The 16,721-nt window shown below is 44.1% G+C and overlaps 2 protein-coding genes across 2 annotated transcripts in view; one reads left to right on the top strand and one right to left on the bottom strand.

The window, feature by feature from the left end:
- LOC118889113 (XK-related protein 2-like) overlaps positions 1 to 16,721 on the top strand; it is a 108,386-nt gene that overhangs the window by 51,192 nt on the left and 40,473 nt on the right. The window lies entirely within an intron of this gene.
- Positions 1,216 to 11,210, bottom strand: ARL13A (ADP ribosylation factor like GTPase 13A). Its single transcript, XM_036840769.1, has 8 exons — positions 11,152 to 11,210; positions 10,706 to 10,776; positions 5,241 to 5,490; positions 4,240 to 4,345; positions 3,532 to 3,722; positions 2,822 to 2,912; positions 2,559 to 2,725; positions 1,216 to 1,248 (listed from the first exon to the last, which is right to left on the bottom strand). The coding sequence occupies exons 1-7, from the start codon at positions 11,208 to 11,210 to the stop codon at positions 2,561 to 2,563; spliced, it is 933 nt and encodes a 310-aa protein (XP_036696664.1). The 3' UTR covers positions 1,216 to 1,248; positions 2,559 to 2,560.

Genomic DNA, 16,721 nt, shown 5'->3' with positions numbered 1-16,721 from the left:
CTCTCTGAACATCAGTTTCTGCCTCTGTAAGATGATGATAATAGAACCGACCTCATAGGCTTGTGACGATGCAAGGCAGTAATGTATGTAAACCACTTAGCCCAGCGTCCTGCAGAATGGAAGTGCTCATTCACCCGTGTCTGCCACTACCATGGGTGTGCTTATTGCTGTCAATGTAGTTCTCCTGACATGGGCGTGGTGAAGCTTCAGCATTTTTCCTGGGTATAGCTTTCTCTTTCTGGGTAGAGTGTGAGAAAAGCATAAGCAGATCTTTCTGGCCTAAAGTAGCTCTAGAGTCAGATCTGGATTTGGTTCCCTGCTCTGCATCTTACAGGCTGTGAGACCTTGGATAAGTTATTTAACTTCCCTACCCCTTAGTTTCTTCATCTGTAAAATGCAGGCAGGTATACTGCCTACCCCCAAGGTTTTTGTGAATAAGATAATGAACGTGAAGAGCTTAGTGCTGCATCTGACATCCAGAAGGCACTCAGTAAATGGGGGCTGTGGTATTGATGGTGAAAGTAACAGCTGAACTAATAGTGAAGAATGATTACCACCACTACCACTGCCCTCCTTGGGATGGAGAGTTGAATGTGTTTAAGCTCGTATGGTTTTTGCATACCTAACCTAAGTGTTAGGAGAGACAGCAATTGCTATTCCTGAAGGGACAGCAAAAGAATTGTTGCCAGGCTTCTCAGACAGTGGTAGGGAATTTAAAACTGAGTTGTTTTCAGAGGCGTGATTGAAAATGATTCAGCAGAGCATAATTCTCAGCAGAACAGTTTTATTTATTTATGCCAGTCCCCTTCCACCCAAGAACATAGGGGGAAAATGTAATTCTAAACTGACCCTGTACTTCTAAGGCTCAACTGCAGTTGGTCACCCACAACATGTTGTTCACAAACTTCATCAGGAGCATCTGGGTACAAAGACGTCAAGGCTCTGATCTTCTTTGCCAACGTCGTCTTCACTCTCAAACGGATGCCCCCTAACTGTTCTTGAGCCTCTCGGTGGGGATAAGATTCATTTGATGGCTCGAATGTCGATGTACAGGCACAATGGGAGTTCTCAGGGATATTATGTTAGAGTAGGTGGAGTTGTAGGGGGACTGTAGAGGTACTAACAAACAGAAATTGAAAAACTGAATAATCCTAATGGTTCTGTAGATGAACCCATTTACTAAAGGAGGGATATGAGATGTTTCTTTTGACTTCCCTTCCTTTTCCTCTTCAGCGCTCTGTTAAAAGTCTAAAAAGAGAAAGAAAATAGGTAGTCACTGCAAGCAAAGCTAAGCACCAGGCTTCCTGTCCATCCAGGTGAGGAGGGTGTTAGCTACTTTCCAAGGTCCCCGGTGTCTTCTCTCTTTTTTGCCCTTGGTTCTGAGGTTATAGAAATGAAAAATGGATTTCAATTTTGGACAGAGATTTAAGGGTAGATTCTGACATCTAGAAAGACACTTCCTCCGCTCTTCTGCCAGATTCCCTCCACTCACCTCTCATCCTCCTTCCCAGAGCAGTACCTCTCTCCTCCTCAATGTTCCTATCTAGGGCCCTCTGTGTAGGTGTAACAACCCAAGGCTCTGGGGTAGCCTGAAGGGCCAGATCCTTTGGAGAGCAGAAGTGACATTATAATATTAACAGTTTACCGTCGTGGAGACTGGGGCCAAGGAACACTGAGATGGAGGAGACATTTACAACAATGGGCCTTTAAGTCCTCACAGATTTTTTTAGTGCCTTTAGTATATTGGGAGAAATCATATATGACTATTAAAAAAATGTCCAATAATACACAAATCCAAAGAAAGGTACCTCGGCTCTTCTCAAAATCACTTAGAATCTTACCCCTAGAGTAAACCACTGCTTGTGTTTGGTGATTCCCCTCCAGATATTCTATGCATGTATACACATCATGCTATATGTGCTGTGCTCTCAATTGCCATTTTCTCTAACAAAACTTTGGGTTGTGGAAAACTTTCCATGTCAGTAAATATAAGTCAACATTAGCCCTTTTAAGGTCTGCATAGTATTCCATTGTGTGGGTGCACCATAATTCATTTAGCCATTCACTATTGTTAGGCATTTAGCTTGTTTCCAATTTTTAGCTGTTATACACAATGCTATGATTAAGCAACCATGAGCATCCTTTTTGTGTACTTGTGTAATTATCTTTGGCTTCAGTTTAAGACATGAGATGATTGGCTCATAGGGTTTCCACAATTTTAAAGTTCTCGATATATATCTATTGAGAGAGAGAGGGAGAGTAGGAGGGAGACATACAACCAAACTACTCTCCCTAAAGGTTGTACCAATTTGTACTTCCACCACTGGAAATCATAACCTTTAAGATAACCCTATAGACATCCAAACAAAGATCTTGGGGCATCATACTGGACGGCCAGATGGTGATCCCCAAGCACTTCATCTACATTTCTTTCTTCTGACCACCAACCATATTATGAGAAAAGAGTTTTGGACTCAAAATAGGAATACTGTTTCATAAATTGTGAGGAAAGGCCTTTATATCTTTTCTTCTCTGACTAACCACTGATCCAGGATTACCTTCAAAAAGATTTCCTTGGCATATGGAGCTGGGGGCTCTCATTGTAGCAAAGCTCAGTGGTGTTACGAGCTCCATTTTCCCCATAACACTCATGCTCCTCCTCGGGTTCGTCTAAAGCAAATGTTACTGATGTGTTCTTTTTAGGTCTTGTTCTTACACCTTCTTTCTGTATAGCAGGAAGATGAAGGAAAAAAAAAGTCAGTTGGTGCCCGAGAGCTCAGGGATTGGTCCCTGGGGCAATAACATTTAATGAGCCACTTACCTGTAGGATTGGCTTTAGAGGCTTAGGTTCCATTGAGTGTTGTCCTAGGCACTGTCTTTTTTCTTTGGAGTTTCCCATCCTGGTAGTGAAGCTGGGGAAGATAGAAAGGACAAAGCCATAGTGAAAACAGATGCAAGCTCCTTAATCAAATCCAGCTATCCCCCCAGCCCTGCCATATGTCTTTGGAACAATTAAACGGACAACAGAACAAGAGGACATTTAGTCCTTTTATTCCTCAAAACCTTGATCACCCCGTTTTCTTTTTTTTTTCTTCTTCTTTTCCATATTCCTGTTCCCTCCCATCTTTCCTTATCATTGGGATGATCAGAGAACAGGAAGCGGAGAATGTGGGGCACCTCCAGGGCATTTAGCCATAGAATATTGCCAGTAAGCTCCTTAAGGGGCTCGTGCTCCTTTCCTCCTCTCTGTGACAAACCAGGGAATTGAAACCCTCTTTTGGAGACGATCTAATACTGATGACTTAACTCATCCCACTGACGTGACCACTTAAATTGTGCCGAGGGGAGGGTGTACCTAACAATGTTGGTATGTTTGTGGTCACTGCCCTCGCCCCATTTGGGCCAACTGATCTTGAGAGACTTGCTCAGCACCGCACAGAATCCATGCCCCTCCCAGAACTCACTGCTTATGTTGAAGACTGACTTTTGCATCTCTTCTTATCAGTACACCTAATAGAGACAGCTCGGTACCTGTCTGATGAGCGTATTTCCCCAAAGCCTCTGGTGGTGCCCTTGGAGGCTGGGATGCTCGATGGGAGTGGCTGTTGGCGAGCACACAGCTCTTCATATTTATCCCCAATGGCAGATAACAGCCAGCGCAGGCTTCCAATTATAGGCTCATGGTTCCTTCTTCGGAGGCTTCTGATGGCTGAACAGGGCTCCTGTGACAAAAAGAGAAGAGAAGGCTCCAGCCCAGCAGCCTGGGACCCCTGGGGCTCACAGTCCCAGTCACCCTCAGCCAAAGAGCACACGTGCACATAAGCTCTGCTGTGCCTAGAGAGGCTCTTAAGACTTCCTAGGAGATACTCAGCATTCAGTCCTGAGAAGGTATATGAAAGGTACAAAAGCTAAGATCCTTTAATCAAGTGTAATGTCTTGGCTGTGTGACCTCGGACAAGTCACTCAGAGTCTCTGAGCCTTAACTTTCTTAACCATAAAATGAGGCTATTGAAACTTCCAACTTTAAAGAGCTATTTTGCAGGCCTAATGAGAAAACAGATGTGAAAGTGTTGTAAGAGTGGGATATTTATTATCACTGTTGAGTCAGAAATCGTCACTGTAGTTGTTGCCTGGCAAAGAGAGGCTTTGCCTAAGACCCGGCATGGGAGGCTGATTATGGGCCAAGGGAGGCATTGGCCTTGCTTGAGAGGACAAGGGAGGGGAGGGCTGGACACTTACGATTCGGCACAGGGACTGGTTCTTCTTCGTTAGCCTTTCCAGCAGCAGATATTCAGTAATATCACTAAGTAGCAAGGCGTCCTTCTTGTCTTGCTTGTTGGCCAGGCTAAAGCCGGGCATTGGAGAGAGGGAGGGAAGAAGAGAGGAAGAGTAAAACTGAGATAGAGGCCAAGGGAAAGAAAAGAAGGGAAAGAGGGGGACAACCAATTCTGGTACAGCTGCTACATATCCAGGGACTAGCTTTTAAGCCATACCCAGTGAGGTGAGCCCGACATTTTTCTAGCCAACTCTCAGTGGAGGAAAGAATAGCACAAGTAATTTGAATCCGAGATAATCCCCAGGCCTCATTTCTCACTTCCTCTACACTGCACCATCAAACTTTAATTAGAATCGCTAACTGGGATACAAACGAATTTGGCGCTTCTACATCCTCCCCCAAACTCTGTCCACGCTTGAGTTGGGGGTCCTAACGAGGAACAAAAAAGGGTAAAAGGGAGTGGGGGAGGGGTGAGGATTGACAGGCCACCTGAATCATCATCCTGGGGTAAGAGTTAGTTACATAACTCTCGGGCAGTTTTCCAAGAGAGGAGGCCATTGGCGTTGAATATACAAAATAGGGGTTTTCTGCCATCATCTCAGGGTCAAAGACCGAAGCCAGAAAAAAGAAGCAAATTTAGGAAGGCAGTCTTCAGGAAGAGTCGAGGGATGGGTTGGGGCGGGGGGTGCAGTGGAAGATCCAGATATTACTCTCCATTTCCCTCTGATGCTTGCCTTCAAAGTTACCTTTGCACAGTTAGGTAACAGGTTCCCCCATGGCAGCGCCTGGTAGAAAGTGGCTCTTGAAAACAGCCCCCAGAGGACTGGGCCACTCCCCTTCAGCCAAAGAGGAGAGGAGGTCTAACTGGATGTGACACAGGGACCACTTAACCCTTCCGCTGTCTACTTCTCTTCTAAAGGCACAAAATGGGAAGGGGAAATTGGACACAAAGGCAGACTCTTACAGTAGGATGGGTTTCCCGGCCACTCTTTCATCAGACAGCAGGCGTGGTAAGATGACCTTCACTTCCTGCATGCGCGCTGAGTCACTGGAATCCAGGACAAAAACAAGTCCATGTGCCTGCGCGTAGTAGTTTGGCCAGATTTCTCGGCCCTTACTGTCTCCTTTCAGGTCGTAGATGGAAACTTCATAATCATCCAGCAGGACTGTGGTCAGTTCAGGTTTCATACAACCGCCCATCCTACTGGGGAGTACTATGCATAGGGGAAGAGAGGAGAAGCAACAACAAAACGGGGCTATAGTTAGATGAAAGAATTTGTTAAACGATGATCTGAACTTTGACTAGAGCCTGCCCTGAGGAATCCTACGAATGTATCCTGCCATCCGGCTCATGCTCGCCAATCCATCCTCCTAAACCACACTTTGTTCATGCTACCCTCTCCTGGCTCAGTAACCTTCCGTGAGTACCCACTGCTCCGAAGATAGAATACAGACTCCTTTGCCTTCTAACCTGCCAGATCCATCTCTTCCCTGACTGGTGTCCAGGGTCCCTGGTACCCAGTCTATTCCTCCCTATGCTTCCTGACTCATGTGCCTCTCTACCTGCCACTCCACATGAATGTCATGCTCTTTTTGCCCTGGGCCTTCACAAGATGCTATTCCTGCTGGTTAGAACACTCTTCCACTACTCTCTGCTTCGTTAACACCTATTTTGTTTTTTAAATATCAACTTAGATCTTGTTCCTTCTAGAAAGTCTTCTCTCACACCACCATCCCCCAGTCCGGATAAGGTGCCTTTCTTCTGGGCTTACCACTATCACAGCGCATATTACAGTGTTATAAATTCTATGATTTATTTATCTGGGTTATAAACTGCAACAGGATAGGAACCCCTTCAGTTTTACTTACTGTTATATACATAATGCCAAGCACAGAGGTTGGCACACAGGTGCTCAATAAATATTTGTTGAATGAATTTGATGAGTGAATGAATGAATGAATGAACTAACAGGATGCTCTTCTCTCGCATCCTTTCTTCAAGGCCCAGCTCAAGTACCACTTACTTTAGGAAGCTTCTCTGACCAGTCCAGCTCTCACTTCTCTCTCTCTCTTGTTGAACACGTGATCTGTTAAACTGGTCCTTCACCTCATTCTGTGTGTGTCCTGTCTCCCCAGCTAAAATCTAAGCTCTGTGAGGGAGGGGCTCTGCATTCCCTTATGCACAGTAGGTGTTCAGTAAACGTTTATGGTGCCTGTTACTGTGGATGAGCGTATGAAGTCCTCTTCCTCCTATCTCCTCCGAGAAACCATGCCAAACTCAGGTACCTTTGCCCTTTCAAGGCTATGGCCAGACCATACAATTCCACAGGGCATTCCACCCCTCACTCAGCCCCCAGAGAAATGTGGTTCAGCGTGACAGTCTGCAGACCCATTCCAGTCTGTTCAACTGACAGTTCTGGCCCAGCTCTCTGCCCATATTAGTAATAAAATGATTTTATAGATTCTCTACACTCACACCTGGGAGTTCTAAGACCAGAATCAGTAGCTTCTTATTTATAGTTTCAAATCTACCTGGAACATTTTCCATAGGATTGCCAGAATAAGTCGTTTAGCTGAGAAGTTAATAGGATGCTTTCAGATCTTTGGAAATTTATGATTATACACACATTCACATGTATACATGTCTCTCTATATGTGTGTATATGTACATATTATTACATTTTAATGTCATCTCATAATGTCCTCTTCTGTTTTTATGTTAGTCAATGATTTATTTTTAATTATAGCTTTCACAGAACATATAATTTTCAGTCACAGCTTTTTTTTTAATTAAATTAATTAATTTATTTAATTTATTTATTTTTGGCTGCGTTGGGTCTATGTTGCTGCGTGTGGGCTTTCTCTAGTTGCGGCGAGCGAGGGCTACTCTTTGTTGCAGTGCGCAGACTTCTCATTGCTGTGGCTTCTCTTGTTGCAGAGCACGGGCTCTAGGCGTGCGGACTTCAGTAGTTGTGGCACGTGGGCTCAGTAGTTGTGGCTCACGGGCTCTAGAGCGCAGGCTCAGTAGTTGTGGCGCAGGAGCTTAGTTGCTCTGCGGTATGTGGGATCTTCCTGGACCAGGGCTCGAACCCGTGTCCCCTGCATTGGCAGGCGGATTCTTAACCACTGCACCACCAAGGAAGCCCTCAGTCACAGCTTTGATGTGTTATTTGTTATGTCTGTATTAGACTACTTAAAAATAATAAGTGAATAGGTGAAAACTCTAAAGGTAATTTTAAAATCTTGTTTTCTGTATCAGTGCAAGCTTTATGTTATCTTCCCCGTTTTTTTTTTTACTTGAAACCTTACCAATTCTTCAATAATTCAATGTGTTGTTGGCAAACCCTAGAAGCCACCAGAAGTTGTCCCCTGAAAATTTACATTTCTCTTATTTCCTCTATTAATTTATAAACACTCTGAGGACAGGTACTGAGATGAATCCATCTCTATATCCCTAGCAGAGTGTTGCATAAAGCATAGTTTGGGGACTGTCTGCTTTAGAGTTACATGTGGGTGATTGTTAAGTCCTACCCTGCACCAAATGAATCAGAATCCCTAGGCTTGGGACCCAAGCATCTGTATGTTTAGCAAACTCCGACATTTAACAAAATCCCCAGGTGATTCTTCTGCACCTTACATTTTGAGACCCACTGCCTTAAAGAGCAGTAAAATTCATGCCTGTTGTGTCTCAGCATCATCTGGTGCGCTTGTTAAGGTTTTGATTCCCTGGGCTTTCTCCAGGCCAAAATATCTGAACCTTCAGGTCCCAGATCAGTTGGTGTGAAAGCTCTTCAGGTGATTCTGATTTTTGGCTCTCAGTACTCACTATGCTCCAGGATCACCTGTGGAGCTTTTAAAACCTATGACATTAGGCCTCACTCTCTGAGAGTTTGATGCCATAGATCTGGGGCGGGGCTCAGGCAGCATTTTCTTTTAAAGCTCCCCAGATGATTGAAATGTATAGCCGGGTTTGAGAGAAACTGCTTTAAACGCCCTCATTTAGGGCACCTGCTTGTGCTCATGCTTGGGTTCCTTGCCCCATATGACCATGCCAGACTAAACAATTATAGTGAATGATGTTAATGATAATGGCTTATGTCCCAAAAGATTTTATAGCTGGTGCCTTCAGATATTCACACAAGTTACTACTTGTAGATTGGAACTTCCTCCCTAGGCTATTATCTGTTTTCGGCAATCATGAACATTTGCAGGAGCTGGTGGGGGGGCAAGCTATTGCATTTTGGGTACAGAGGAACCTACTAGATTGACTCTGGCAGTCCTGCACGGACAGAGGTGGCCTGAGATGTTCTTTAGAATGTGACATCAGTGGCACTTTGCTTCTTAGCCATTAAAAACTTCTCCGTGAATGAAGTCACAACCATAAACCTATTGGTTTATGTATCAGCCCCAAGTTATTCACCAACCACAAGGCAGGTTATACAGTAACAAATTAAACAGACTCCAGGCTCTGTCCTCTAGGAATTAAAATGGAAAGCAGATGCTATTCTCCTAGGCAAAATAGCATAGGGCTAATTACAGATGAGTGCTTCTCAAAGCTGACTGGCCAACTGAAAGGCCTGGGGAGTTCTTAAAATATAGATTCCCAGGCCCCACCCAGACTGGATGGGAATCTAGGGGTGGGGCTGAGTTGGGCTCTAAAAATTATCCCCACTTTTATCAGTAATCTTGTGATTTACCCTGGCTCCTTGATTTTCTTGCTGCTGCTTACCTTTCTACCATTTCTGCCAATCAGAGAATTGGGAGAGGCAGAGTCAAGTCTGCTGCCCATAAGGTGGGATACCAGGCTGAACCATTGGCTAAAATGTGCTTGGGGCTACCACTCCGAGGGTGGGGGGAGGGGAAGAGAGGGAAAAGTTGGAATGAGGCAACATGTAGCCTGAGGAGAATGGTGGAATGAGGGAGAACATTCATTCCACAAGTGAATGAGTACCTACCTGAACGTACTGAAAGTACAGAGACTGAAGATACAGAGCTGAAAAAATCCATTATTTTTCCTCAGGGGCTCGCAGTGTAGGGGATGGACTTGCAGTTGTGCAATGATGTTGTGATAAGTGCATGATCGAGGGAGGCACAGAATAGAGTAGGAGCTGAAGAAGGAGGCGCTGGGCGTCAGGGATGGCTTTCCTGAGGTCAAGCTTAGGCTGTGTCTTGAGGCATCTGATTAAGCAGGTAGATGATGGAGGGGATGAAATACTAGGTAGCAGGAGAGCATGTACAGCAAGTGTGGGCATGTGAACTAGAATGGTATAGTGGCAGATGAATGGCAAGTCATTTGTTTTGGCTCCATCAGGGGGCCTATGTGCAGAGCATGGGAAGTGAAGCTGGAGAAATCAGGGACCAGATTGTGGAGGGCCTTCCTTGTGTGCAGCTGAGAAACTTAAGTTTTATTTTGATGACAACAGGGAGGCATTGAGTGGTTTCATGCAGGGTTGGGTCATGATCAGATGTTTGCATTAAGTCCTTCGGGCAGCTGTGTGGACTGAATACTGGGGAGACAACTACAGACGGCAAGATCAGCCAGCAGGCTGTTGCTGTATTTCAACGAAATTGATGCTGGCTTCAAGTAGGCCAGAGGCAGAGGAGTCAAGTTAGCCCTTTCCTCTACGTTGTAGATTGCTGCCAGCCTACATAAAACAACCACCTCATCATAACCCTTCTTTTATTTAATAAAAATCAGTGGAGGGCATCCTGTGCCAACCACTGTGCTGGGCTCTTTGATTGGCTAGCAGTTAGCTGTGTCTTCACAACCAGAAAAGTAGCTCCCTGAAATTCTGTGTAATGGCTTCTTGAAATGTCAAGGTATTAAACTGGAGATTTGGTATTAAACTTGCACGTTTCTGAACTGACACCATTTCTCAAGCTCCAACCCTCTATATGAACTGTCACAAAGAGTTTCACGTTATTGAACTTCTTCATCATCCCCCACTTGTCTCTCTTATCTAGACCAAATTCCACTTTAATTGAGCTCTGAAACTAGACACTTTCAAACATGCTATCCTTCCTAATCGACTGCAGTGCTTTACATAGTCTGAGTTCATTCATACTGACATTATGAGAAGACCTTCAATTAGGATATCTTATAAAGGGAGCAGGTGACAGACATTACATAAACAGGCTGATAACACCCGAGGAGAGCGGAGAGCAGAGAGAGAGAGAGAGAGAGAGAGAGAGGGAGGGAGGGAGGGAGGGAGGGAGGGAGGGAGGGAGAGAGAGAGAGAGAGAGAGAGAGGGAGAGGGAGTGTGTGTGTGTGTGTGTGTGTGTGTGTGTGTGTGTGTGTTAGGAAGTGTTTACCTTCAAAAGAGGAAACTCAAGGGTCATGAAGTAAGGCTAGGAAGGAATGATTGTTTCATTGGTCGCTGGGACCCATGGGAGACCTAAACCAGGATCTAATACTCTCAATTCCTTACGTCTCTGGAACACCTCCACAAGAACAGTTTTGCCTGAGTTGTCCAGTCCAATGATAATGATGGTCACATTCCTAGAAATGGAAAAGGAAAATGAGCCAAAGCCTTAAAAGTACTGTTAGTTCTTAAGCTAAAGAAAGAATTATACTCTTCCTTGGTGTTTGGGGCTCTGCCTGCAGTGGTTCCAATGCAGTCATAAAAGGCACAGCCAGGTGGTAGAAGGTGGTGTGGGGACCCCTCCCCAAAGCCTCCAAGGATGCTTTTCTTCCCTGATTCACTTGCCTTGTAGAATTGGCCATCCTCCCCCAACCCTGTCCCTAATCTTGTAGACACTACTTAGTCACTTCCCCTAATAATATATATCATAAAGATTTGTCCTTTGAGGGATTGTGGGCAGGTACATTGGAGGAAATGGTGGAACAGGTCTAGAGAAATAATTACAGTATTACCTTCGTGTCTCTTCAGTTGCCTTTACACAAGGCCAGCAGGAGGTCAGTATCTGGAACATGATTCAGCTTAGTTCTTTAATATTAAGGGAAACAAGTAAACAAGAAATCAGCCCCATTATTAACTCTGAACCTAAATCAGCTTATGAGTACACAGGTACTGATAAACAGGAAGCCTGGGACTGTCAGAAGTCCATTACTTCATTCTATCCAACCTTGTCTATGTCATAGAGGGAGGGACTGGTTATAGTCAACTCTAGTGGCAAAATGGGGTGATTTCTTATTAAAGCAACCCACATAGGCATGATGGCATCAGGTGTGACCTATCCCTTCAGCCATAGTTCATTCCTGTTATGAATGTCTTCATGCAACCTTGGGGGTGCGGGTGGGGTGGAGAGATGCCTTGGAGAAGAACCAGCTTAGAGTTCAACTGGAAGACCTGTTCTAATTAACAACTATTCATTGGGCTTGGTTCTCTTACTGCCTCTGCTTCAAAAATGTGGGTGTTGGTGACCCACTATCATAGATTTCATACAATTCCTAATGCTATAAGGGATTTTAGAGATCATCTACTCTAATTGATTTCAAACATCAGTCCAGGTACCCTACTCTCAAAGATTCTCAGGGAGCAGCATAAGCTCCCCAGGTGATATCAAAGTACAGCTGTATTTGGAAGTGATTGCCTAAGTAGAAAGGGTAATTTACACAGTCACTTCACAGTTAATCCATGTTGTAGCATGTATTAGTATTTCATTACTTTTTATGGCTGAATAATATTCCATTGTATGGATATACCACCTTTTGTTTATCCATTCATCAGTTGATGGACATTTGGATTGTATTTACTTTTTGACTCTTATGAATAATCCTGCTATATACATGTGTGTACAAGTTTTGTGAGGACATATGTTTTCAGTTCTCTTGGGTATATACCTAGGAGTGTAATTGCTGGGTCATATGATAACTCTATGTTTAACCTTTTTAGGAAGTGTCAGATTGTTTCTACATTTTACATTCCTACCAGCAAGGCAGGATGGTTCGAATTTCTCCACATCCTCGCAAACTCTCATTGCTGTATTTTTTTATAGCCATACTAGTGGATGTGAAGTGGTATCTAATTTGTGGTTTTGATTTATATTTTCCTAATGACTAATTACACTGGGGCCCAGAGCTGGGGGAAGCTCTGGTTGGGTTAACAAAGTACTTAGGCTGATACTCAGATGGGCTTTTCTTAGCTATCTGCTGAGCACAGTGTATGTGCCAGCTTATCAATGAATAACTTAGCAGGGTTCTGCAGAGTCACCCACTGTTTTAGAGAATTGCCATCCCCAAATAGGGACTCACATTTCATAGCATGTCTTAGAGCATAGTTCATTCCCTAGAAAATCATTTGGATTCCCATAAGGACCTCCTGGAGAATAGCTCTGGCTTATGCCAGATGAAAGGGAAACCTTATATGTGGCCTGTGATCAAAACCAGCCTTACTCCAGCTTTGCTCATGAAGTTGATAAGACCTGGAGCCTGAAACACTAGAGTCTGATTGTCTGGGTTCCATGATAGCCATCTCCCTTTGAGACAAGAAGTAGCAGCTTCATGTCTATTTCCTGATAATTAGCAGAGCTTCCTAACTTGATCTCAGGCAGTCTGTATTTGTTAGTACCACTAAAAGAGGTCAAACTGGCATCACACAAATTCTTCATTAAGAACATATCTTAAAGAAGGATCATGTACCACAATGTTCATTGCAGCTCTATTTAGCCAGGACATGGAAGCAACCTAAGTGTCCATCAACAGATGAATGGATAAAGAAGATGTGGCACATATATACAATGCAATATTAGCCATAAAAAGAAACGAAATTGAGTCATATGTAGTGAGGTGGATGGACCTAGAGTCTGTCATACAGAGTGAAGTTAAGTCAGAAAGAGAAAAACAAATACTGTATGCTGACACATATATATGGAATCTAAAAAAAAAAAATGGTTCTGAAGAACCTAGGGGCGGGACAGGAATAAAGATGCAGACGTAGAGAATGGACTTGAGGATACGGGGAGGGGGAAGGGTAAGCTGGGACGAAGTGAGAGAGTGGCATGGACATATATACACTACCAAATGTAAAATAGATAGCTAGTGGGAAGCAGCCACATGGCACAGGGAGATCAGCTCAGTGCTTTGTGACCACCTAGAGGGGTGGGATGGGGAGGGTGGGAGGGAGATGCAAGAGGGAGGGGATATGGGGATATATGTATATGTATAGCTGATTCACTTTGTTATAAAGCAGAAACTAACACACCATTGTAAAGCAATTATACTCCAATAAAGATGTGTTTAAAAAAAAAAAAAAAGGATAAGTAGGATAACCAAGAAGGAAAATAACTGGACTAGGGATTGCTGGGTCCTTTCATTTCTAGCACCTCTCCTGGGTACTCTGGAATGAAATCACCTAAATTAAACCTACCATTTTCAGATTTCTTATCTACAGAATGGAGATAATGATACATTTTGCATACCTTGGGGTGGTTAATTATGTATCTGATTAGAAGTTGGTTCTTTTTGGGTGAAAGACATAAGATGGGTAGAGTAATAGGAAGGTGTATTGAGCTTTCTAGCCTTCTTGCCAGAGTAACACAGCTTAGTTGCCCCCTTATGAAGAGTAAGTCCATGTCCTAACAGTGGCTGTTAAGGTTCTGGCATATCCATGGTAACCACTGCCTGGTTTATAGCAGCCAAACTCACATCTCCCTACCTTGTCTGATTAAAGCTAATTACTAAATGAACTTTTTTTTTTTTTTTTTTTTGCTGTGTTGGGTCTTCACTGCTGCACACGGGCTTTCTCTAGTTGCGGTGAGCGGGGGCTACTCTTCGTTGCGGTGTGCGGGCTTCTCATTGCGGTGGCTTCTCTTGTTGCAGAGCATGGGCTGTAGGCGTGTGGGCTTCAGTAGTTGTGGCTCACAGGCTCTAGAGTGCAGGCTCAATAGTTGTGGCACATGGGCTTAGTTGCTCTGCGGCATGTGGGATCTTCCTGGACCAGGGCTCGAACCCGTGTCACCTGCATTGGCAGGCGGATTCTTAACCACTGCGCCACCAGGGAAGTCCTGGAGGTGTCTTTTCCAGTAGATGAAATCTCCAGGCTGCGAGGGTGCTTAAGGTCTTTGTCTCCTGAGAGCGCACTGTGAAAACATTGCTCTACTAAAACATGGTTATTTTTAATAGAAGCGATTAGGCCTTTGCAATATTGGAGTATTTCTCGTTTTGTCAGCTGTGGGGCAAAAGAGGTAGGAACCGAGTGCATTGAGTGACCTGTGACTATCTCAGAGGGTGAGCGTTTGAGTTCCAAAAGGGATGGATATAAGATTTAGAAGGATCAATGGCAGTGCTTTTGGCCAACGTATTTAGAGGGCCCACACAAATTTTGCCAATTGAGTTGTGTTTTTTTAAATTTTTTATTTATTTATTTATGGCTGTGTTGGGTCTTCGTTTCTGTGCGAGGGCTTTCTCTAGTTGTGGCAAGCGGGGCCACTCTTCATCGCGGTGCACGGGCCTCTCACTATCGTGGCCTCTCTTGTTGCAGAGCACAGGCTCCAGACGCGCAGGCTCAGTAATTGTGGCTCAGGGGCCCAGCCGCTCCGTGGCATGTGGGATCTTCCCAGACCAGGGCTTGAACCCGTGTCCCCTGCATTGGCAGGCAGATTCTCAACCACTGCGCCACCAGGGAAGCCCCCCAGTTGAGTTTTAATAATGCCGTTAGTGCATTTGACTAAACCAGAGGATTGAAGGTGCTAATTGCAGTGAAACTGTTGTAAAACTGGCCAAACAGCACAGACGTCAAAATACCTGACCAGTAAAATGGGTCCCCTGATCATTATGAAGTTTGAGAGGATTTCCCCAGGTAGGTATATTTTCCAAAAGGACTTTAGCCACAGAAGAGGCAGTAGCCTCTCTGCAAGGGAAGGCTTCAGTCCAGTGTGAAAACATTCAGGCCATGACCAAAACGTATTTATTTACATCCCTGAGATGGAGGAAGTTGTATGAAATCCAATTGCCAGACCTTGAATGGTCTATAAGGCAGTTTAAAATGCTTGGGAGCAGTAAGAACAGGCTTCCCTGGGTTGTACTTTGGACCAGTAGGGCAAGTGAGGTAGGCATTTTTTGCAGCTTTGTTAATGTTTCCCCACGAATATTGATTCATGAAAGTTGTAATTTTGTCAGTAGACCAACGGTTTAATGCATATACAATGATTAGGAGTAGGAATTTTAGAGTCTTCAGTCAGACTGAATTGTTATTTGATCTGAACCAGAGCTTTCGCTTTTTATCAAACCAAGAGTTGTTGAATTTCCAATCTTGTGTTTTCTTTTCTGAGGCCAGTTGTTGGGCTTCTCCAGCCAGTTTTTCTGAGTTATCATTTGGGGAAATATCCCTTTGGACCGTGACAGAAGTTTGACTGCTTTTGGTTCCTTTAAGGGCAGCATTCCCTGTGGAACTGTCAGCAAGGTAATTTCCCTTAGCTTCCAGGGAGTCAAGTTTAGAATGCCCTGGAATTTTAATAATAGCTTAAGTGGCAGGTAAAAGTATTACATTCAATAATTCCTGAACACAGGGGCCATTTTAAATTTTATTTCTACTGGAAGTTAGGAAGCCATGTTGCTTCCACAACATTCCAAAATCGTGAGCTTCTCCAAAAGCATGTCTACTATCAGTATAAATATTGGCAGTTTTGTACTTGGCTGAAGTACAGCCCCGTTGGTCTGAAGCAGCCATAGGTAAAGACGCTGTCTCAACAACATCAAAAGGAGTTCCAATAGCACACCCAGCACAGTATTTACCATGATCACCTTTTAAAAAAGAACCATCAGCAAGCCATGCGAAGTCAACATTACCCAAATGACTTTCCTGCAGATCATCACGAGACATCAGGAGGTGATCCATCAGTGTTAAGTAGTTGTGAGGGACTTTGCTGATGATGGAGGAGAGAGGAGTCACAGGGTTAAGGTTATTACAACCTAAAGGAGTTATGTGAGGAAGTTAACAAAAGGACTTCTTAGGAGTTGAGGTTGGCTGACTGAGAAATGCTGAGTGTGAGGAGAATTCAGAAGGGCTTCTACTGCATGAGGTACAAAAATGGTTAAAAGGGATCCCACCACGATCTGTTTGATGGCCTTAACCCAAAAGGCAGTGGCAGTAATGGCTCTAAGGCAAGCTGTGGGCTGGGGGTGTCTCTGTGCCACAGGGTCCAGTTGCTGGCTATAATACCCTGTGGATCAATGGTGGCCCCCATGTTTTTGGGTGAGTACCCCAAAGGCATTACCTTGCTTTTCATATATAAAAATGGAAAAGGGAATCTGATCGTTGGATGCCCAAGGGTGTGTGGGTTCATCAAACTCTCCTTTAAGGCCTTAAAGGCTATTTTGTCTGGTTCTTCCCGTAAAATTGTGTTGGGGTTGCTCCTTAGTAAAATATACAGAGATTTGGCTGTAAGAGAGAAATTTGGAATCCAGTTTCAGCAATATCCACCTAGCCCGAGAGAACCTTGTAGTTGGCACTTAGTTTTGGATTTTCAGAAACTTAGGACATC

This window comes from Balaenoptera musculus, chromosome X (genome assembly GCF_009873245.2).
Source record: "Balaenoptera musculus isolate JJ_BM4_2016_0621 chromosome X, mBalMus1.pri.v3, whole genome shotgun sequence".
NCBI lineage: Eukaryota > Metazoa > Chordata > Mammalia > Artiodactyla > Balaenopteridae > Balaenoptera > Balaenoptera musculus.
This window is presented reverse-complemented; position numbering and strand designations above follow the sequence as displayed.

What these genes read in the sequence shown, in the direction of transcription:
- ARL13A (XM_036840769.1), bottom strand. Translation starts at nt 11,210, where the DNA reads ATGTTCCAGATACTGACCTCCTGCTGGCCTTGTGTAAAGGCAACTGAA. An exon ending in TGTGGAGGTGTTCCAGAGAC is followed by an intron (nt 5,491 to 10,705) that starts GTAAGGAATTGA and finishes CCCTATGCATAG; the next exon opens with TACTCCCCAGTAGGATGGGC. An exon ending in GAAATACGCTCATCAGACAG is followed by an intron (nt 2,913 to 3,531) that starts GTACCGAGCTGT and finishes TATCTTCCCCAG; the next exon opens with CTTCACTACCAGGATGGGAA.